General features: G+C 47.1%; 1 protein-coding gene across 2 annotated transcripts; it reads left to right on the top strand.

Annotated features, from left to right (window-relative positions):
• The first annotated feature begins 160 nt into the window (after positions 1-160).
• Positions 161-23,464, top strand: LOC134039424 (collagen alpha-1(XXVI) chain). Of its 2 annotated transcripts, none has more exons than XM_062485289.1 (14): positions 161-787; positions 1,352-1,474; positions 2,286-2,389; positions 18,695-18,756; positions 18,874-19,000; positions 19,183-19,290; positions 19,433-19,552; positions 21,016-21,099; positions 21,201-21,253; positions 21,387-21,449; positions 21,642-21,677; positions 21,800-21,844; positions 22,106-22,190; positions 22,568-23,464. In XM_062485289.1, the coding sequence occupies exons 1-14, from the start codon at positions 627-629 to the stop codon at positions 22,645-22,647; spliced, it is 1,251 nt and encodes a 416-aa protein (XP_062341273.1). In that variant the 5' UTR covers positions 161-626; the 3' UTR covers positions 22,648-23,464. The 2 variants fall into 2 exon arrangements, with proteins under 2 accessions (XP_062341273.1, XP_062341274.1); XM_062485290.1 differs by lacking the exon at positions 161-787 and adding an exon at positions 1,159-1,252.

Here is a 23,464-nt window from a genome sequence, read left to right on the forward strand (position 1 = left end):
CATTTGAGTTGTGTTCCTAGCTGTTGTTGGCTGGTCTACCTCTGGTCTATAACCTTCTTGATCCTGACAAAATAAAGTGGAAAAACGGATGGGAGGGTACTTCTTACACATAGGCTATATAAAATGAACCAAATGATGAAGACATTTAATACTTCCCCTCCTTGTACATGTGGCGATAATGACTTAATAACATTTTATTAGGTTTTATCATGCTGTGTTGCTACCTTTAGACAACCATCGAGTAGTCGTTTGCTCCAAGGTAGATCCCCTTGCTCGCATTACCAATATCTGAGCCCGAAAACGTTCAGTCTTTATCATCTGCTGCGCCGTCGAATTCTCAGAAACTTCTGTGAGTTGTAGCGCAGGCACGCTCTAGCAAGGCAATCCCACTATCTGGGAGACAAAAGCCATAGCAACACGACAAAGGCAGGACAGGAAGATCACAGAATTATGTCTGTCGACATTGCAATTTTGTCTATGTTTCAATTGCTTTATTGTTAATATTCGAGAAAGTACGCCGTCGCTTTTTTATTAGTCCCCCACGCGCTTCTCGAAACTGTATGCATTCGCTTCACAGGTAGCGTTCTTTCTACCTTTCACACTTGAAGGAACCTCTCACAAGGACCATGACAGCTTCAGTCATTTTAAGTATTCTTTTTGTTTGGATGGTGTCGCCCAGTCTGTCACGAGGGACCGGGTTTCTCTATCAGTTTCCAGGTGTGACACTGCAACGCATCAATTCCGAACAAATTGTCGGACCCCCTACAGGCTCCAATGCAGTACGCAGGTCGGTTTCACAGCAGATGCTGTTCTTGAATTTACTTCCTGCCCAACGCTCCTTTTCTGTTATTTTAGAGATTCGGGTTTTGTTTCTAATCAGTCCCGTTATAGCTGACTTAACTGTCAAGCAGAGCAGCGACTAGAGGACATTTGTTAATTGTACCTGGAAAAAGAATAAGGTGCAAAGGTGTATAACGAAACTGCCTAGTCATCACTGAATTACAGAAATATGTAAACTCGTCAAATTGATCGATAGGGATGTCCAAACCTATTCCTGGAGAGTTGCCATCCTGTCGTTATCACCCAAACCCTAATTAAGAACAGCTGATGCTAATAATTAGCATGTCGATAAGATGGATCAAGTTAGTTACAACTGGAGTTGGAGGTAAAGCCTACAGGAGGATATGTCTCCTGGAACAGGGTTGGACAGCCCTGGTCTATGACTTCTCACACGTACTCAAATGACAGCCGGGTTTGTCATCCATCATGAATTGTATCTCAACCTCGCTGTCCCACCAATTGCCCGCGGGGACATTCTCTAACAGTGTCCCACATGCTCTCCTCCTTGTAGGAACTGGTGTCAGTACACTGTGTCGAAAACGGTGTCATGCCAGGTGCACAACGGGACCGAGGCGCTGGTGCAGCGTGTGTTTCAGAGCTGCCGGTGGCCCGGGCCCTGCTCTAACCTCATCAGGTATGGACGACACTGTCACCATTTCCCTGCTCCTCTCTCGTGTCTGCTCCATGTCCATGAAAATATACACTAACGGCTGTCTGTCCACAACACCGCGAAGGGGGCATCTTCTCATGAGCAAGCTTGTGAGAACGAGCATATTATTGATTTTGGTTTCAGTTCAGCTCACGAAACGCCAGGCCAGGCATTGCACACAGGGATCATAATCCACTGATATATGGTGTTTGTGTATCTTTTGCCTAATAGGGCTTTAACTTCATCCAGCTGACAGTTTGTCTTACGACTCACCCCACACACCACCCCCCCCTCTTGAAAACACTCTGTCCCATTGTATGTTGGTCATAGACGGCTGATTTACTCCCAGGCCCACCACACTGAATAGCAAGTCAGCCACCATAAAGGCATATAACAGTGATTTTTTCCATTCCCATTCCTCTATTCCCCAGTCTGCCATTGCTCCCAGAAAAGACACTGATGTAAGAGCGTAGCTGTTTATCATATAGATTGGTGTGATTTGTAGCTGTATGGTTGCATTCCATTGTTTTATGTCTTTGGGATCCATCCAAGAATTCTAAATAGACTCACAGTGTTCAGTCATAGTGTCAGCCTGGACCAACCTTGTTGTTTTGATAAAAGTCGATAAAAAACACTCTTTTGAAGTGACTTGAAGCTGCATGCGAAGAAAGAGGGTTACGAATGACAAATGGAGGAGCTGGATATGTCTAGGAGCTGAACAGGTGTGTTTCTTCATGAGGTAGAAATCAGTGAGATGTCCCAGTGCAGCGTTCTGTGATATGTGGTGGGTTTTCAGTTACAGGACCCTGGTCAGGCCCACGTACAGACTGACGTATCGGCAGGTGACAGCCCTGGAGTGGAAGTGCTGCCCAGGCTTCCTGGGAGAAGACTGCAGTAAGGGTGAGTAGGACTCCAGAGAGCTCCTCTCCTCCTCTTGCCTACTTGGTTGGGATGAGTTGAAGGCTAAAGGCTACACAACAACATAAATGTCGTCTGAGGACACTTTATAATTTTCGCCTTGGGCCTCACTGTTGTCCAGATACCTTTTTTTTTGTCTTCAAGTTTCAATTGTGTGTGTGATATGAAATCCGGCAGAGGAATGGGCACCAATCGTCACCCAAAGCACGGGTGTAGCTTTGGCTGGACATTTTGTTTTGAGGTTTGTTTTGTTTTTTGAATGGCTGTGGTGAGGATGAGTCAAAAGATGGGGCCGGTTGCGAAGGAAAATTACCACTTAGAAGGATATTGCATTCCTATATTTGCCTCTTTGTCACGCCTCTCAATCAGAAGGAATCTGGCACACTATTGTTAACATCAGATGGGCCAAGAAGTATTAAAATCTTAAATACTAAGCTAGATGACGAGATGTTGCTTTTTTAGCAACCTTTTTATTGGATAAATGTTTTCCCAAACACAGTCAAAGCACAGTGAATGCATGAGAAGGTAGCTGGCTCAAGAATATGAGAGGATTTCAGGAAATTAAGGGACGTTGAGCAGGGTTACCAAAAGCACACAAGACCGTATCCCTCTGTTGTCAGGTCACCAACATTTTCTGTTTCAGATTTAAGATCGGTGTCTGATACTGTTCTTTGTATTTCACATCAGAGTTGTGTTGAATGTTGAACCCTGAAACATGACCTCCCCTTTGTGCCAGCACAGTGGAGTCAGTTTACTGAATGCAAGCATATGTTTTGAAGACGTGAAATGAGGTTAATTGCAGAATGTTGGCAGATACTGATATACAGTTGTAATAGGTGTTATTCCTAAATTTAGATTGACCACCAAGGTTTGTATTGTTCTATGTTTACAGCACAGCAACAACACTATTTCTCTCTCTCTCTCTCTCTCTCTCTCTCTCTCTCTCTCTCTCTCTCTCTCTCTCTCTCTCTCTCTCTCTCTCTCTCTCTCTCTCTCTCTCTCTCTCACTGTCATACTCTCACTGTCATACTCTCACTCTCACTGTCATACTCTCTCTCACACACACACACATCAGAATGAGGTCTCTCACTGAGACCTCATTCTGGAAGCCTTCATCACATTAATGGGTAACCTGTGGTGACCCTGGGTGTACTCATCCCCCCCCAGCCCCTGGCCCTGCTGTGTTGCTGGAGGGGTGGTGGTGGTGGTGGGGGGGGGGGGGGGTGTGGGGGCAGGCCTTGCTGTAGATTTCAGGGGAAAACAAGGTCATCCAGCTCCAGCTGTTGTTAATGCTGCAAGCCCCTCTCCTACTCTCCCTGTTTCCTCTAGTTCTCATCACCCCATACTCTGTCACCCTCTCCAGCCCTTCTTTGATCAGACCCTGGAGTCCCTTGAAAGGGTAGACTGACTCTAGATTGTCCGTCACCTCAGAACAGGAGAAACGTCAACTGTAGAGTCTCCGTTCGGGACTCAGCCACTTGACCCTGAGTCATGAACATCTGTGTTGTTGCCTTATTTACTGAAATCCACAATCAGATAGTCCTTAAGTAAAGGATTACTTGTACTTACAAAATCATCTATTGAAATGTATGGGAACTTGAGAGGGAAGAAAACCTGCCCTGTGGGAAATGCCAGAAGGAGCCGGAAATAAAGGCAAAATGGTGTAGACAGGGATTGATGACTTACTTGACAAAGAACAGACATATTATGATATGATACTCCACACCCCGTGTCACTGTTCCGTACTTAAAAAAGGCGGACCAAGTTGACCTGTTGAGACGTCCATGTTCCTCAGCGTAACTGTCATCATATGAAAAACAGGCTTTTGTACAAAGCATCGTAAAAAGATCCCAGGTGCGACCTTTGCAGTTTGAAAGACGTCAGAGCACAAGTGCACCTGGGCCAGTCCTTGGGAGCCGGCCTGCAAGTCGTAGCTCCAGAAGTCGTCTCACTTCGGTGGCAAGACCCGCATGTGGCACGAGCTTGCTTCTGGGGGAGTGGAATGAGATCATCCTGGGATGGGAGGACCCCCTCCCCCCGCTTGACGCACTCGTCTGAGAGAGCCTTCGCTCCCAGGGCCGACGCGTTCATCGAAACCAACACACGCTTGTTGTTTCAGGCTGCGCGTTGCTACGCCTCTGCAGTGAGCTTCCCCAGGATGTCATCGTGCTGTAATGTGCTCGGGCGGCGAGCGTGTCCTCTGGCCTTGATGCCTGCCTGTGTGTGTGTGTGTGTGTCTCAATATGTCTGTCACGGTGTACTTGAGTGGGTAGATGAGAGAGTTGGACCTCATACTGTATGACCAGCTGTTTGTCTCGACCCAAGTTGCACTGGTCTAATGGAAACAGCTGGTCAAGAGACAAGTCTATCGTCGTCCACTCTCCAGGAACAATTGGACACAGAGCCTACAGCACAAGGGGACTGTGTAAGCAAGGGTTCTCGTGAGATGTCAGTCCAGAGACGCATTTTGTGAGCACATGGTATGAATTCCAGCTAAATGAACCGCCTTAGTTGGGGAATTGATGTGCAGTATTCAGCCATTTAGTGAACTTGATGGTGGTGACGTGGGGGGGGGGGGAGGGGAAGCAGTTTAGATCATACTCTTCCAAGAATCCAGACAACCCTTCCCATAACTTCACATGCACCGAAAGGGTCTGTAAAGGTCCTGAGCCAATGGAATACACATTTTTTACACAAGCTGTTCCGGAATGTCACGGGAACCAACCGCAACAGATTCTTTTTCGATCAGTTTCACCGAATTGTCCGCATATGCCATGTGCTTCCCATATTCGTCGTGTCCCTCTGAGTTCCCATATGCATCCAATCCATTAAGGCTCCGAGGCCCTCTGTTTAACCTCATTCTACATTGAGGAGAAGAAGGAGCGTTGTGGTCATCATTTTTCATTTGACTCATATTTTTGCTCTGCCTCAGTGGCTTTCATGACACAAGTTTGAGGACGCTGCCACAATCATTTGCTGTGCTCAACTAAAACATGTGCTTTGTAGTGATCTGTTCTTTGGCATTATCCATGTTTGATTGATATTTTCCGGCTTGTATTTCAATTGACTGTAACAAATGACTTGGGATCCACTTGGGAACTTTATTTGAGCTATTCAGGGATTCTAAGATGACAGATTACTTGGGTTCAAAGTTCATAACAGACTTGGTGTTTTGATTCTAGTCCGTCATCACCTAAATCCCCCTCTGTACCAACCAAAGAAAAACACATCATGATTTTGAAGATCAGGACACACAGTGAGGAAAAACAAATCCGATTCAAGAATCTGCCGACACAAGCATCGACATCAAATCCAAAAAGGAATCCATCTCCAAGTCACTATAAACATGTTTTATTGTTTTGTCTAGAGAGTCCAAGAGCAAAATGGTTATCAAGAGAGTTTCAGTACACAACCATGTCAGCAACCCTCCAACCCTCTTCTAACTGCCATTTAGCACTGTTTCTGGTTCTTTTTTTTAATAAACAAATGAGGCACTGACCTGTGGGTGGGTGTGGGGTGGGGGGTGGTGTGGTTGGGGGGTCTGTGAGGCGAGGCGATCGGCATGGCTGTGAAGTGCATCTGTCTGTCTGTGTTATTCCCTGAGCGACAGCAGACGTGAGTTATGGTGGGCCGGTGGGACCAGCTGGAGAAGCCTGGCCCGATCCCTGACTTCTGTGGGCCCGATCTGGAATGCATTTGTCAACGGAAGGAGTGAGACACAGGAAAAAGCGCCCAATTGTGACCAATGGAGGGATTTTGATGATACGTTCTTGAAAGAGGCCTCTCCTTCACTCTCCAGCCATGGCTTGAGAACATCTGGCCTCTCTTTGCTCGGCTTAAACTCTTCGTTTACAGCGGAAGCACTTGGATTAAGGTGTAAATGCCCTCTCTTATTCTGTGTCTTCACTTCTGTCCTCCGTTCTATTTACAGAAAGTTTAAACCAACATCTCACCATTCTGAGATACTGTCGAGGAACCAGCTGTAGCCATATAGTATTTTGTGTGTGCGCGCATGTGTACACGTTGAGATGAGTTCCCTTTCTGTGGTGAATAGTTCTGTGTTTGTTCACGAGTTAAGATCTACATTTCTGCATTGGGATGTGTATAAGCATACGATACTGTATGCAAGAAGCGGATCTGAGTTCCCTGATTGTCTGCAGGCTACAGACACTTATCTGCGTGTTTGGTCAAATATTTGGACAGCCTGAGCTCCCTCGGGATGCAGGGTTGCCTTTCCCGGAGGGAGCCCCCTTCTCCCAGACCCAGCTTGGGTTACAGTGACCAGATTTCAGGAGTCGAACTGGAGCTGCTCTCTCACAGCCAACATGCCAACTGCTTTGTTTTGATTCACAACCTGCAAAGTCAGCCCCTCCACACCAACCTCCCCCTACCCCTGCGCCCCGATCCAGAGACTGAGAGGCAGTGAGATTTACATTACATTTACATTTAGTCATTTAGCAGACGCTCTTATCCAGAGCGACTTACAGTAAGTACAGGGACATTCCCCCGAGGCAAGTAGGGTGAAGTGCCTTGCCCAAGGACACAACGTCAGTTGGCATGACCGGGAATCGAACTGGCAACCTTCGGATTACTAGCTCGACTCCCTCACCGCTCAGCCAACTGACTCCAGATAACCCTGGGAACGTATACCCACAATACAGCCCCCACAGCACAGTCTGACTTTGGAGACCAGTATCTTAAGCTTTGTGGGTAAGTGCATTCACAAATCATCATCAGCATACAATCCAATGAGTCAGTAGCTTGAATTCCAGGTGCAACTATATATCCATTAGCATGACATAGCGCTGGCTAATTGAATTATGTCTGATGATGGCAGATACTTGGTCAGGCATGCTTGCATTTGACAGTTCCTTGTGATGTTACTATGGCAACACAATAGACGTTCGTCTAGACGGACCCAGGTAGTAGACAAGACAGTAATTTATGATCTTCTGTCTTCGATCATAATACCAACATTACCAACTCCTCTCTGAGCCTGAGCAGATATAGTAGGTCTCGTTATTCAACTTCATTACTAATGGTGTGGGGATTAATATATTTTTGAGAAGTGAAGTTCAGCCGAAGGTTTTTTTTTTGCAGGGGGGGGGGGGGGGGCGGGGGCGACGGGGGGGGGAGAGATATCATCAGAAGTGCCTGTGGGAAACCAAGGTGCATAGATTTTGGATGTTTGCTTAACCTTTTGGAAATGTGTCTGCAAACATTTTTAGACGTGGTCAAAGTGCTTGGAATAATTGTGTCCATATGGAGCCTTGCGGTATGGCAGGTCCTGGCCTCATCACTGTGGAGCGGGCCTTTCAAAGGAGCCGGTCAGACACAGTCTCTCACCAAGTGGTGGTGGTTAGATGTGATGGTTAGCGGTAGAAAAAACAGACAAAGACTCCAACTTTTTGTATCTGTGGGTGTCAGCAATTACTTTATACTCACACTCTGCCATGGTGGGGTTTGCTCCTACTCCAGTACCGAGGGATATGCCATGGACTGCAACTGTCCAGACAGTTTTCAGGCAGGCTTGTTAGCAGGCTCACTGCTCACAGTCCTCATAACTAAGATCTACACAGCCTGGGAATACAAGACCTACCTGTGGGCCGCGCATGCACTGGCACACACTTTGACTAATATTGCCCTCGACAGTGTTCCAGTGTTGTGCCATCTCAGCCTGGTCTCAGTTCATCCCCAGTGAGCAGCGACACGTAACTGCTTTTGTATCGACTTCTTCATAAATCACGACTGGCACAAACTCCCGTGCCGCTTGTTTAAATCGCCACTTAGCTCAGTTTGTGGCACACCTGGCTGTCTCCCGGGACGATCCGGAGGTCTGGGAAACTGCTCTAACGAAGCAGAGTCTTCGTATCTGTCTGTGGTAATGACCATTGGAGAGGATATCCCCATTATAAAGCAATAAATCTGTAGCGGAACACCAGCCCTGGGTTTAGAGATTGCCTGTGGCAGTTCTCCAGCGCTGCTACAGTACAACAGTGCTACTTGTCCTGCCAAAAGCTAGAGACTCACCCCCTCAGCACATACAGGAACTAGTACAGTACAGTGCTGTCACGAACCAACGGCTGCTCTCTGCTCGTCTTGATCAGAAAAGGTAGGAAGGAAGGAGTTGGGGATATAAAAAGGAAAGAAATAAACATTTTATAAAGCTTTAACAGGGAATAAATCTGCGCTTTCATTGACAATTACTAGACCAGGAAAGTTCTGGCCTCAGTTTGGAGGCGACGTGTGTTCCTTTTGATCCCGGAGATCCCGTTTCACTTGACAGGTAAAGCCACATAGACTTCAGAGTACCCTTAGATCCAAACGATAGTGATGTACGGGTACGTTTGACCCACCCTACAGATACTCCCCATAAGTCAGCAGAAGAAAGACTGAGGCAAAGATCTCCCCCAGACCTCTCGAGACCAGCTCGTCTGTTCAGGGCGTCCTGGCTCGGCGTCAGATCCCTCGTGAGATGTGTTGCATTTGGCTTGGGTCATGTCCAAGGGCCCCCACGCTCCCTTCTGGCATGGTAAATCAATCAAGGCCTCCAGCCTCTCCTCTTTCCCCTTTCGCTCGCCTGCTCCCTCTCTCCTCCCCCTCTTTCTGTCCTTCTGCTCAAGGCTGTGGGCAAAGGGCCTCTCGGAACCCCGGACCCTCTGTTGATCTACGAAAATATTTTGGTGAGGCGCTCGCATGAAAGGGCGTCCCATGGAGAGTTGGTCAACTCCAGCCCCCAAGACGTCCGATCAGTTCCTCTCCCAGCTCCAGGAGACCGCCGCGAACATCTGACGGCAGCAGAATCTGGTCTTTACCAATTAAGGGAGAAAATCTGGGTCGACAACATGAGATTTGGCCTAAATATAGCCCGCCCCCCCCCCCCCCCCACTGCACACGAGCCCGCGTGTTTCAGCGACATCAAACATGGGAAGACGTGCCGTGTATATGTATCCCAGCTCTATCTCGACAGCTCTTCTCGTCGCAGGACCTTTTCGGATGGGCTCCCATACTGTGAACACGCTAATGCGAAAAGCGGACGACTCCTCAAGACAAGATGGCGTCTCTCCAAGTTGGCTCCTCTTCTCCTTCCGCACTCGAAAACGCTTCTGGCAGAAGCGTCCCCGTGTCGTACAGCTATCTTTACATTCAGATGGAATTTGAAAATATCTGGTCATACAGAGAAATGGAAAGCAGGAAATGCAATTGCTTACAATTTTTTATTTTTGTAAGCACCGTCCCCACTATTGTATGTATAAACATTTTGGGTCTGGTTGCTAACTGCCCTGTGTGGTATATTTGAGCCCTATACAATATCTTTGAACTCTGCAACCTCTCTTCTACAATCAAGAAAGCATCATAATTTTGCGCAACGATTAAAGTAGACCAAGTACAATGTTCCACAAGCAGTAGGCCCGGCTCTATCCACGACACAGATAATCAACTCATCATTCCCATCACCAATTTGGGCGTTTAGTTTGGAGAGGAGCGAAAGCATCTCGTGTTGTTTTTGGCTAGATGCTGATGGAGTTTTGATGGGCCGAGTTGTGAAGAAGAAGGTTGTGTTTACGCGAGGCCCAGATGAGCTTTTTCCCCTTCCCACTGATTGTGAGGCTGGAGGGTAATCACCATGCTGGGGGGCTCTGAGCCTGTTTCTCATTTCCCTTTCCATGCCCCCCCCCCCCCACACCCTTCCCATTTCTCCTCTCCGACACGGTCATTCTGATAGTTATCTTCCTGTAGAGTGTTTGAGGATATGTTGTCCCCCTTATCCAGCACAGCAATGGGACGACAATAAAGAGTTTATCTGGACGTCCAGTGTATCTTTTACCCTGTCAGATATCCACTCCGGCTATTGCTCCTGTTGACAAAAAGCCACATTGAAGCCTAGCGTTTCCATCTGTGTCTTAGAAGCCCTTTTGTTGCTTTTCTTCTGTTGAAGGATTGCATACAAAGTAGCTCATAGCGTCAGGATGTGTTGATGTATTTCAAGGTGAAAGAGGGCTTTTGGCATGTCTCACAGTAATTGGAAATGAGCGAGAACTCAATTCACGACGAGCAAATCAAAACGTGTTCGCCCGGCCTTGGGTGTTTGTCTTTCAGGTGTGCGTGTTTTACCATCAAGAGCACTCCTTTTATAAGCGGGGTTTGCGTTGGGTTTCTCGGGGTCATGTTGAATCCACACGTTTCAAAGTGTTTGCGGTCTAGCCACATGTACGTCCCACAGGGGTGGGGCTAGGCAAGGGTGCTACTCGAAAGACGTCGTGTCTGGTATCAAGTGGGTCGAGTGGATGTTATGTAGTTCATGAATGCTCTCCAGATGTGCGCGGGTTAACTTGCACACCCTCGCACGTCCGCTGGGAAGTTGGCCCGGAATTGTGTTTCTGTTTGTCCTCAAGTGAACTGATTATGATGCAGATTTGATTTTTCCATAACTTGTTTTGTATCGCTAATGCCTGAACGAAACATCTGAGAACACGACAAGGTCGAGTCTCACTTTAAACAGATTGATCAAAGGGATTGTATTTGATGTGCTGTACTGATACTGGGCCTGACCTCGCAAATACTGAAACCCAGCCTGAACCTGCCCAAAGGACATACTTGGATCTGATTGGCCCGCCTTTAATACAATTATAATAGCTTGGCCAGGTGTTGAAACATTGCAAGAGGAAGTATATAGTCATGCATTCGCATGCTTATTTTATCCAGTGAAGAAATCTCAAACAGGGACAAGCCAAATGCGATCAACTGTTTTTTTTTAAAGAGTCAAACACGTTCGACAATTTACGGTTCAAAACCATTTGAAATAATGATTTTTGTTTGAACCCCATCCCAGTCTGTGAGCAAGCTTCCCTGCTGTAAACGGTAATTAGATGTGTAACGGAATGACGAGAGATAACCCATGCGAGGAGTTGCCTTGCACAGGAACTTGACAGTCAGACAGACAGCAGAGCCTTGGGGGAAGAGAGTTGCTGCCAGTAAATAGATGAGAACAGCTGAAGGGGACAGGTGGGTACCCTGTAGCCCTGTAGGCCCTGAGAGAGGCCTGTCCTCGCCACATCCTGTCAGCCAGCTGAATCCTTGAAGAAGACTGGAGCGAAAATACTCCACTGTTAAAGGCGACGGGGGACGCATAACTTGCGGTTGATGGCGCCGATAACTAGATTCTTTCGGTGCTCACCGGTTTCCTCGGCACGCTGGGCCTAATAACAAGGACTAGTGCACACAGGGCTACACTTGACAGCTAGCGATAGCAAGCTGTGCAGAGAGATCTTCACAGATGTTCTGAGATGCAGTTTATGTTGGTAATGAAGATGCGAACCCAGGCGAGTGCTTGGCTTATCTGTTTGCATGTACACTCACTGAAGGTAGTGTTCACATTCGACTATTCCTCCAATAGTTACTTGGCTATGCGCTGTGGGAACCAGCAATGTCCTCTGAATTATAAATAACAAGAGCTACTGTTCGAATGTATGATCATGACAGCTACTAGGCTGCTCACATTATGTTTCCTGACAGAAATGTTTTGATACATGGATGGTATTTGAGGCCAAGATGCTAAAGGGGTGCGGCTGTCTTTTGACAAGTCTATTACTCTGTCTCGGTTCTGCTGTGCAGAGTCGAAATATCCAAGCATGACTGCCTAGTGATATACTGGCCTACTTGCCTCTTGTGTGTATCGTGGGGAATTGACAGTCCAGCAGGAAGTGTGCTTTTTCTCCACCCGTTGTGACCCTCTTGTAAATCTGCAAGCCCAAGGCCAGGGACTCCAGCAACTCGAGCCCTGACCACCAAGGACAGACTGGCTGCGTGGACGTTACCACCTTCTCACAGAAAGCTCGATTTAGCATCCCGCAAAGGCTGCCAGCTGATTGCTGGGCTCCAAGTAAGCCAGACGTCTAATCAAGCCACATTCCGCAAACTCCATAATACTGTAATTCCAGAATCGGCCATCATTTTACCACATGTTCGTATGAGCAACTGTTTGGAATGGGATACTTGTCAGGACAGCTGGGGTACCAGTCTGTCTAGTAATCCAACACAGGGAATGCCTTATACTTCTCTAAGTTCTGATATGTCTATAGGGCAGATGGCTAGCCTAATTACTGAGCTATTCGAGATGCATTGCTCTGGTGTAGACTGTTTAAATCAGACAGCATATGCAGCCTTGTCAGCGGTGCATCGATCTTCCCTTTTAACACAAAATACTTTTTTCCCCAATTTGTTCAAAATGTAGTCAAGTGTTTGCCAAGAGTTGTGGACCTAACAAGAGTTGTATAAGTGAGAACACATGACCTCTGTTACTACACTGTACCATGAGGTCTGAATTACATGAGACACGGCATCATTCACTCCTTGGAGCATTTTAAATCTCACATCGTTTTGAAGCCTTTCAGCTAAGAAATTTGTCAAATGCTCCACAACAGGGAGGTCTCCCCCTCACTGTAATAAATTTGGCCACGTAAAAGAATCCTCCTTTCAGTCAGATTATACTTATTGCATACTATTTCACCGTATACCTCAGACCAATCATAGTATACTGTACACAGGGTTCCTCTACCACTTCTTAATAAGTCTTTCCTACAGGTACACTCTTGGACTTTTGAAGTTCATTATGTTTAATTGCAACTTGTTTAACTACATGCCCTTATGTTTCTTCCCATTGGCACTTATTTGCTTTTCACAATGCATGCTTCATGTTTTGGCTACCCACAATGTTTTGGGGCTATCTCGTTGTTTACGATCATTGACCTATGCACTTTTTGTCTCTCTTGGAAGTTGCTTTGGATAAAAGTGTCTGCTAAATGAATACATGTAAATGTAAGTCTCAAAGTGCTTAGCAGATGTAGAGGCACTAAAGGAATAAATCACCAGTTTGTGGCCCGTGAGTCATGGATGGGAGAGATTAGATTGTGTACATAACTTGTTGAATCACTGACCATCGCGTTGCTCTTTGACGCAGGTCAAATCATTCCCGTGTTTTTGATAAGGTGGCGATGAATTCTTTCTGTCTCATGGGATTTGGCACGATGGAGGCTTTCCCAGCAGGGCTTGTTGTCACAGTTCAACCACCAGTGGTGGTTGTGCCTTGTTGTGGTTCCCAATAGTGAGATGAGATCTTGACTTGTTTGTGAGGACCGACATACAGGGACCTCCTCTGAGAGCGGTCTGCGCTAACTGCATATGTGAGACCTGGTTCGAAACCCCTTCTGACAGTGGGAGCCAGACATAGTTCTGGATGTGTAGTCGCTTATTGCTTGTCTTCTGTTTACCCATGTATATTGATGCATACCTTCTGTAGGCCTGGGAACGAGCTCTATGTTTTGTCTGCAGTGAGAGAGAGAAAATGAGAGACAGACAAAAGAGTGAGAGAGAGCTATTATTAGCTCCGCTCTGCTGGTGATGGAAACGGGGTTCATCAGTGTGTTTTTTTTCATGACGTGATCTGCAACCAAACATTTCCAGAATCTTCCAGACTGTTTAGAAGATGAAGTTGATTTAGGCTAGTGATGGGTCGTTCGCGAACGATCCGGCTCTAAGAGCCGGCTCTTGAAGGTGAACGTCGGGAGCTGGCTCGCATATCTGAAGAGCCGACTCTATTTTTAATAGATTAATACAGCCTATAAAAACTAAATGATTATGAAATAATGAATTTTAATTGTATTTAAAATAATTGACTAATTCAAAGAACAACAAAAAAATACTTGTAGGCTTAAAGGCGCACACGATCATCCTCACATTCGGTTCCTGTCAATCCTGCATGAGGGAGGGCCGAGCCAACTCACACACAGTCAGAGAGTAGTCAAAACTCGGAGGAGAGCCATGACAAATCAATGCATTTTTAAAGATATGTGGTTACGGTCGAGTATGATTTCATTTAATAATTTAATTAAAATTGTTTTCACACCTATCATAGTCAAATTCATAGTTAAAACATGTTTTTTTTAAAGAGCCGTTCGGGAGCCAAAAGAGCCGGCTCTTTTTAGTGAGCTGAGCCATACGAGCCGGCTCACGAAAAAGAGCCGGAATGCCCATCACTAATTTAGGCATGTGTTGTTTGTGGAGGCTACATCGGGACTGCGCTTTTTACAAGGGATGTGCTGAGCGGCTCTGTCGGCCCGATGAAGCGAGCGTGCGGGGGTGACTTAGTGCGTGTGTCTGCTTTCATAACCGTAATTGTCCTTATCATCTTACCTCTTTGCGAAGCCTCGCTGTTGCTGGCAACAGTTTCAAATGGGTCCACCCCAGCCGTCCATCTGGAGAAAGCATTCACCTTGCACGGTCTGCGTTCACCATTGTCTTCGGGGGGTGCCTCTCTTTCTCTCTCTTTCTCTCGTTTTACTGCCGACTGAAGAGAACATCTGTATTTTTCCCCTCCCCTGTCCAGTGATCTGAGGTAGACCTTTACCCAACGGTGCAACTACACTACAGGAAAGGCACGCCTGTCTTCAAGGCGGACGATCCGTGCCTGGATGCAGGCCTCCAAGAGCACTCCGTCTCCTGGAAGTCGACCCTCATCGACTTACCTGAGCCTCACGGCGACAACAAGCACTGTGAAGGTCAACAGTTCATCCATTGATATCTCTGACCTGGCTAAGAGAGGAAAGGGGAGGAAGTTAGGTGTACAGTATCTCTAAGAAAGTGCGTGGGGGGGAGGGGAATCGGCAAGAGGTCAAATTTTTCATCGTTTGCCTTTGTTTGAAGTGGAGCCCACAGCCAGACAGATGGATTTAGCTTCATGGCTCACAGTATGTGATGAGTAATTCCAGCAGGTGTTGAAGATCTGTTATCTGTGTAGAAGTCTTCTTTTATTTCAGTAGATAAAGGAATGGATTAGGTAGACATGCAGTAGATCTGTCATTCTTAATCCAGATTTAATCAAAGCTCAGTCACATATCATGCTCTGAATTGCCTATTTTCTGCCAGGTGTTTAAGAGTAATTCTAAAATACACCTAAATCTTAATATTGGATGAGGCAGCTGAACCAAAACTGCAATTGAATCGTGTTCAATCTCAATGGCTATATTTCATCAAAACATTCATGAATGACTTGTATAATGACCAAATCTTTTGAAATAAATGATCGTTGCTTGTCTATTTGAAATATATCTTTGCCAATATACTGACGTTGCACATTTATAACAGGGCCCATAGTTTGTTTTGCACTCATGTTGAGGTAAGGCCCTTTTACGTCTGAATCTAGACCACTACACAGTGTAATCTTTTGTTTAATTAAAAGCAACAAACAATGCAGAAAGAGAGGAAGCAGGCACCGAGGAGGAGTCTGGGTGACAGATGTCTGGCCTCGTTTTTGTAGCGTACACCAAAACAACAGCACTCCAGCAGCCTCCAGTATTGTCTGCCAAATAAGGTCTCAAAAAAGGACTCTGAACTTTTTAGAAGTTTGTTGCTTTTTTGAGGAGCCTGCATCTTTTACTTCTACCGCCCCCCCCCCCCCCCCCCCCCGCCCACACACACACACACTTGACCTCTGTGAGGCTGACTGGTTCAGGTCAGGATGTGGCTGAGCATACTCCTCAGGGGTAGAGGGAAAACATGGTCTTTATGAGGTTTGGCAGGCTGCAGTCAGGCTGTTATTTTAACGGCTCATCTATCTTTTACTGCCTCGACCAGAAACGTCCACTTTCTGAGTGCTGCAGCCAAAATCTCCACCACCCTCTTAAATGATGCAGACCCGATCTCAGTTTAGGTCTGTGTATTCTGTTGAATGATGTCAGGGTTTGGTAGGCTAGTCACTCGAACTGTGGTAATCATTTTTTGATGATTTTCTTACGCATGCTGTCTGTTGGTATCTGTTTACAGCAGAACACTTATAGATGGACTTGGTAGACACACATTTGGGAAGGTGGTTGTACCACTGGAAACTTCATTTCCAGGAAGGTTAATCTCTGTAAACACGCTTTTGGTGATTTCTTTTGGTGGTCACGAATCAGTTATCAAAGTTCCAGCTCCAGTTGGTCTTATCAATATATGCACACTGAAACAATCACTTTCATCATCTTTAATGAGACTACACTTTGTTTCCAGCTACAGACCTTGATGCCCTTTCATACCTATGACAACGTAACACAAAAACACTGCATGGATTTGACCATAAAAGGTTATTTTCTTGTTGTTCCAGAATTATATTCAGCCTTTCCTTCAAGCCAGGAGAAATATCACCATTTAGCCTTTGCTTCTGGCAGTCATTATATAGCCGTTTGAATTTGTGTGTGTGTGTGGGGGGGGGGGGACAAAAAGCTGCAATGCTTGATTGTGCGTCAACTCTAAAGACAGCTTGAGTGTATGAATTAGTAATGTTCCTATTCAAAGTCACTCTTGGCTGGAACCTTTCACAGCCACCAATGCACTGCTGTGTCTGTCTTTTTCTGTCTGTCTCTCTATCTCTCTCTCTTTCTCTCTTTCTCGGTCTGTCTCTGTCTTTCTCCCTCTTTTTCTCACTCACACACACACACACAGCAGTGTGCACACAAGCGTCATTAGCACATGCTGTGCTGGCAGCCTGCATCTCTTCAATCAACGGGCCCAGTACTCATTACGCTGGCTATTTGTAAAACATCCTCGTTTTTTTCAAACTCCAGTTGAACGATCCGAGCCCAAGCATGCATTATAAGAAAGCAACGTGTGGCCACATGCATCCCAGAACCAGCCTCTCGCTGAAGGCGAGCTCTGAATGAGAACGTGTTTAGGTTCTCCTGTCTTGTTTGCTCATTATCGCCTCGTCTTCCTATGGCTTTCTCTTGGCATGGCATCCTGCATCTCTTCGTTTTTCCATGATTCCCAACACATGCCACACCTAGGTAATGAGCTGAGAACAAGCTGATGAATTACTCCAGAGTTCCACTTGTCAGCAAACACTAAAATGTTGATGTCATTCTTATTACTCAGAACCCCCCCCCCCCCCCACCCCTCCAAAACATAGCTTTTTGGGCGTAAATGTTCTTTTTTGACAAGGGATGGATTCATGAAAAAAAAATGAAAAAAAATACAAGTTCAAAGTGGGGTTCGAGTCCTTGGTCAGACCTGATTTAGATATGAAATCGGCGTTCATAGGGTTAATGTAAGTGCCTTTGGGGCTCTGAGAAGTCTGTTTAGGCTGCTTGTCTTGTTCTATTGTCGGTTTATCTTCTTCATGTCACATGAAGACAATAACAACAACAAATGGATCCCACTATTCCTCCATGAAGCCGTCCAAGGAAAAAGAAAGTTCTTTGACGTTTGAATAGTGAATAGAGCTATTTGCCGACCGTCAATCCCAGAGTATGAAAGGGCATTTTAGGACATGCCAACCTGGTTATGGCCCTCTGTCTCAACCCCATGTTGAGATGTTCACAAGGCGTGTTGGCACACACCCGGGCACGTTGGCACGGGGATGGGTAAAGTGCGGCTGGCATGCTGCTCTGTCAGAGGCGACGGAGCGTGCAGAGAGTCTATGACGGTCACTGGAGTGGGCCAGGGGTGGCCTTGCTGTTTGAACACACAGCAGTAAGATGCCAAGCGTCACTCAGAGGGAAACGGCAACTTTGGCTCTAAGCTGGCAGATTTGGCAGAGGATGGGTAGAGGAGGGGGGGGGGGGAGGGGGGGAGGTTTTGTTTTCTCTCCAAGAGAATCAGCAGACGAGAGTCTGTCTCGCATTGCTCACTTTACCTTTTATTACTCATTTATCGTGTCTTTTTCACCCCCACCTTCGCAACCGCTTTTTTCCCTGCAACTTCTCCTTACATAGCGTGTGGTCTTCCAGCCTGCATGCTCTCTCTCTCTCTCTCTCTCTCTCTCTCTCTCTCTCTCTCTCTCTCTCTCTCTCTCTCTCTCTCTCTCTCTCTCTCTCTCTCTCTCTCTCTCTACCTCTGGTCTGCTGTCTGTGTCTGTCCACAGTCACCTTGGCTTAGTGCTCCTGCTTAGCCTTGCTCCCTTCACAACATCAAGCTAGCATGAAGACTTCAGCTCTCTCAGCAAAAACAACACAGGATAGGCCATCCCTGCCATCTGTTTGTTTTCTCTCTCTCCCTCTCATTTACGCTGCTTTTGGAAACGCATGCAGTACGTGTGTTTTCGTTTTATTTTGATTTTTTTAAGCCTGAACATCTCTGAGCTCATTTGTGCGTCCACCGTTTTTCCCCTGGAATTGCTAATATGTCTACTGTCCGGTATACGGTGTGTCCGGTACAGACACGAATATTTAAAGGTACAAGGTTGTATAGTTAAAAATGATTTGCCCTGAATGACATCACCCTCTCCACTCTCTGTGTCTTAATCTCCACGTACAGAGTGTATGAACTGCACTGGCTTTGCCGACGTGAACGACCGACTGAGCACCATTGAGTCCAAGGTAAAAAAATTGATTTGGTTGCCAGATTCTCTCAGTTCGGGCACATGACAACCACAACAACAACAACAAAACGTGCCCGTGGGGACAAAATCTTAACGTGCTTCCATTTTGGGCCAGATTCTGTTGCTGGAAGAAGCAGGGCCTCCGCCTATTCCCATCAGGTCCTACACTGAGAGGGCAGCAGACAACGAGGTGGGAGCAGCCAAGCCCACCCTCCTCAGTCCTCCAGGCCACGGAATACCAGGTGAGGAAACCACGCCTCTCTGATAGGCCGACACAGTCAGGACTCGACGGATGCTCTTGGGACAAGCCTGGCAGACTTCATGTGTTTCGGACTTTCCTAGGTTTAGTTATTGTGTCGTGAAAAAGATGCATATCCCAGCCGTGGTTTGTCTGTTGAGGTTTCGAACCTGTTTCTTTCTTAAGGAGCCCGGGGCCCTCCGGGGCCGGTGGGGCCCCCGGGTACCGCAGGCCCTCCAGGGCGCGCTGGAGAGACGGGCGTCTCTGGGAAACCTGGACCGGTGGGACCCAGAGGTACAAGTCTGAAACCGCCCACTCGTCTACCATTACTGCTCATACAATGCTACTGACCTGAGACGCATCTCTGGAGATGCTACACTGACACAGGAGGTTTCTGTCATCTGCCATAAGAGTGGTTGCACCCTCCATCCCACAGGGCCCCAGGGCCAGAGAGGGATCCCAGGGGAGAGGGGTCTTCCTGGGCCAGCGGGCCCGCCAGGACCCGCCTCTCACCTCCTCCGTGGAGATGTGTTTGGCCTCCGGGAGCTGGGACAGTGTGAGTAGATTTGAAGCTGCACAAGGGGTGGATGTGTCTGTGACCCAGATCACCTTTTTTTTCTCAGAGTGGTTGAATATATTTTGTGGCAGCACATCGAAAATTTTATTTTAAACACCAGACAGAACTTCGAGAACTTCAGTTTCCCCCATGTGTCATACAAAAGGTCATCGTCACACCCTGTCAAGATTTTTTTCACATTGTGACCAACAGTCTCACATATCCAGCAGTCTCATATATCGTCTCTCTTACCATATTTCTCTCTGGCGTACGCGCCTGTTACAGTCATATGTCACAGAAGTGTCAGTTAATAATGAAGGGAAAGAGAGATGGGTCAAATAGCAAAGATAAGGAGCAGTCTCCTGCTCCGCCCCCTGGTTCTCTGTGGACAGTGCATGGACAATCAGTGGTCTGGAAAGCCACTTTCTCAGTATCTACATGTTAATCGAGATTTGTGGCCCACTCGTGACTTATAACCCATTTTTACACTGTTTTTAAAATGCCTTTTTTTCCCATGACCTTGGGAGAGAGTAGTCTGCTTAAACCAGGCCCTTTTTCCCTTTTCCTCCGAGCGGGGCTGTATTCTGTGGTACTTGGAATGTGCTGTCTGTTGTCCAATGAGAGCTCGTTGAGGACCGGAGAGATTTGACAGGCAGAGAGAGCCTTGTTCCCATTCTGGCTGCTTTGATGGACTTCCCAGAACTTGAGCAGCATGGCATCGGTAGGAGCGGGAAGTGAGACAGAAACCTTTGATACCGTTACATGTACTGTACATGTAACGGAACCAAGTGGTCCTGGAATGGGAGGCTTCCTTTGAAACTGCATTGTGGGCCAACAGGGCTCATAGTGGTGACATGGCAGATTTGCAGATGACGTCCATTGCCGGCTAAAGGTTTAAAACGAGGTCCCAAAACCAGTTGAGGTAATTCACCGCTGTCTCGATGTAATTCGATCCATTGGCTTACCTCGGATGCACTTTCTATTTTCACCACCAGAGTGCAGTAGAGGCTCACTCCAGCCTCTCCTCGGCCTGCATGGGTGGAAAGCTGTATTTAATTACTGATGGTGGGCTGGCTTTGTTTAAGCCTGGGCTCTGTCTGCAGTTGGTCTGCTGTAAATCAGAGCCAATTTGTAACCTGTCAGCACAGCTGCCTGGATCTGGCAACCTAAGGCGCCCGCCAAGCCAGAAACCTGCTCTATAAAACGCCAAGGAGAGGTTCTCCAATCGAACCTCAGACCTGTGTGTGTGTGTGTGTTTTAAACGGGACAGTTCCTAAACATGTTCCAGAGCTACCGCTCCCTACCTCAACGTTGGCCGTGTCACAACTGTGTCAAATCTAGCAATCTCAGTTTTGGCTATACTGTTCTGGATGCTCTCAGACCAGAGACCCACAGCTGTGCAGCGATGCAAAGCATTATTTGAAAAGTCCCAAAAATGAAAGCTGTTTCTGTTTCTGATCTAGACGATGAGGTAGACATCTCTCCATGGAATGGCCAGAGTCCTGTGAGTGGCCCCCCAGGACCAGCCGGGCCCCCTGGCCCCCCAGGTAAAATCACTCACCACTCACTGTTGCAGTATAACACAGTTAACATGTGTGTTCCTTCAGAAGAAACGATGATGGTGATGATGATGTCATGGACTCCACAGGTGGCTCCGGACCCATGGGGTTGCCAGGCAACCCAGCCCCCCCCGGCCGAAATGTAGGTATTGAGTCCAATTGGACTTCTCTAAATACCCAGTCTGTGATTGTGTTGCATCCCTGCATGTCAGTTCTGTATGGACGTGTGTGGTAGATAGACTGTAGGCTGCATTTGTGGCTCCCTGTGTTTCCAGGGCAGAGATGGGCTGTCGGGCAGGCCCGGGGATCGTGGGGCTAAAGGAGATGCTGGTGAGAGGGTGAGGCTCGGCTAAGCGGCCATTTTTAAGACCCATCGAATTCAGCTGTTCAACCTTGAGATGAGCGTCCCAATCTGAAATGCTCTGCTCCCAGTTCGCTGGACGCCCTCTTTGTTTTCCCATGTCACAACAATGCCATAATCAACTTCAATCCCAGCCCCTTCATGTTTGTGTTTATCTCTCGTTTCACAGGGACCTCCAGGACACGGTGGCGAACAGGGCTTGCGAGTGAGTTAACACGTCGAATTAACAACAAACCTATGACCTGGCGCGTTACGGCAGCTTGTGAGGAATGTGTCACGTCGTCACGACTCCTCTTGACGTGTCTTCCTGTGTGTGTGTTTCTGTAGGGGGCTCCAGGACCTAAGGGAGAGCCAGGAGACGGTCTCCCTGAGGTGATGATGCATATTTCCTCCATATCATTAACCAATCAGGAGGCCCGTTTGAGATTCAATCACGCACGTGGGGTTTTGAAAACGACCCAATGCCCCAAACGTAACATACAAAGCATTCGGGGGATCGACACAGACTAAAACTAGCTGTGATCCCACTCGACTTCCTCCCCCCCTCCCCCCAGATTCCTACTGCTCTTTGAAGTATTTTCTATTGTTGCTCGTGCTTGAGTGTGGACGGTGTGCTGCTGTGACTGTGTCCAGGGTGAGGGGGCGCTGCAGCTGAGGGAAGCTCTGAAGATCCTGGCAGAGAGGGTCCTCATCCTGGAGCACATGATCGGCATTCACGGTGAGGGGCGCCACGTGCTGCACTCCTTCGGGTCCCTTGAAGTTCGCAGCGTGCGGAGGAGCGGGGGGGGCGCTCTTTTGATCTCAAACCTTGATTGAGCATAAGCACTCTCTTTTTCTGTTTTTGTTTTCCTCCCTCGTTCTTTGCCTCCCCTCTCTCTCTCTCTCTCTCTCTCTCTCTCTCTCTCTCTCTCTCTCTCTCTCTCTCTCTCTCTCTCTCTCTCTCTCTCTCTCTCTCTCTCTCTCTCTCTCTCTCTCTCTCTCTCTCTCTCTCTCTCTCTCTCTCCCTCCCTCCCTCCCTCTCTCTCTCTCTCTCTCTCTCTCTCTCTCTCTCTCTCTCTCTTTCCCTTTCTTTCCTTTTCTTTCCTCTTTTCTCAGAGAACCCCCTAGAGCCAGGGTCTGGGCTGGATATCCCAATACCCTCCTCCACTCTCGCACTGCGGGAGACCAGAAGCTGATTGGAGAGCAGCAAGTCAGGAGGGCGGGCAATTAGACACTCCTGCCAATCACTGGAGAGCATGTTTTTTTGTTGTTGCCTCAACTGTTGATTGGTTCGAGATTGAGATTGACACTCCGTATGTTTACAGGGGCTGTATAGGACCATGGGGAGTGACCATTCTCATGGACAGGAAATAACACAAAAGACTTTCGTGCATTGATGTTGATGAGGGTAGGTCTGTTGACATTATAGTTGTCATAGGCACAACTGAATTTAATCCACTTTGTGCAGGCACTGGTCCTAACATATGCATCTTCTGATAGGTCGTTCATTGCAAAAGATGCCCAAGGAATATTGTCGAAATCCATTTTTGCCATTGTACTGGTTAAACGTTTTATAAACAAAATCATTATTTTTTAATCTGTTTTTACATTGTAAGTGTACTGTTTTTCTTGACCGTAGTGGCACGACAGGGATATAACGAGCTGGTATCAAGAACCTTTTCAATTGACTGTAGTCCTCTCCATCTGGTCACTCTTGTTTTATACAGTCTGCCAAAAAGCCAAATGACTGTCCCCTAGCCGTGTCTCCCTGTAGAGGGCTCTAGCACCGAGGTCACATTGACTGCTTTGGAATGTTCTTGGCTTTGACTGTATTTTCATTCTGGCCTTACTATTTGCACAGGATTTACCAAGAAATTGTATAAATATCTTTTCTGTAACTTACTGTACGAATTCAACGCAATTGAATTACCCCAAATCGGATCCCAATACCCTTTACCCCTTTCACTGTACCAGTGTCTCAGTCTGGAAATAAACCTGTTTTTATAAGTATGA

This window comes from Osmerus eperlanus, chromosome 19 (assembly GCF_963692335.1).
Source record: "Osmerus eperlanus chromosome 19, fOsmEpe2.1, whole genome shotgun sequence".
Lineage (NCBI taxonomy): Eukaryota > Metazoa > Chordata > Actinopteri > Osmeriformes > Osmeridae > Osmerus > Osmerus eperlanus.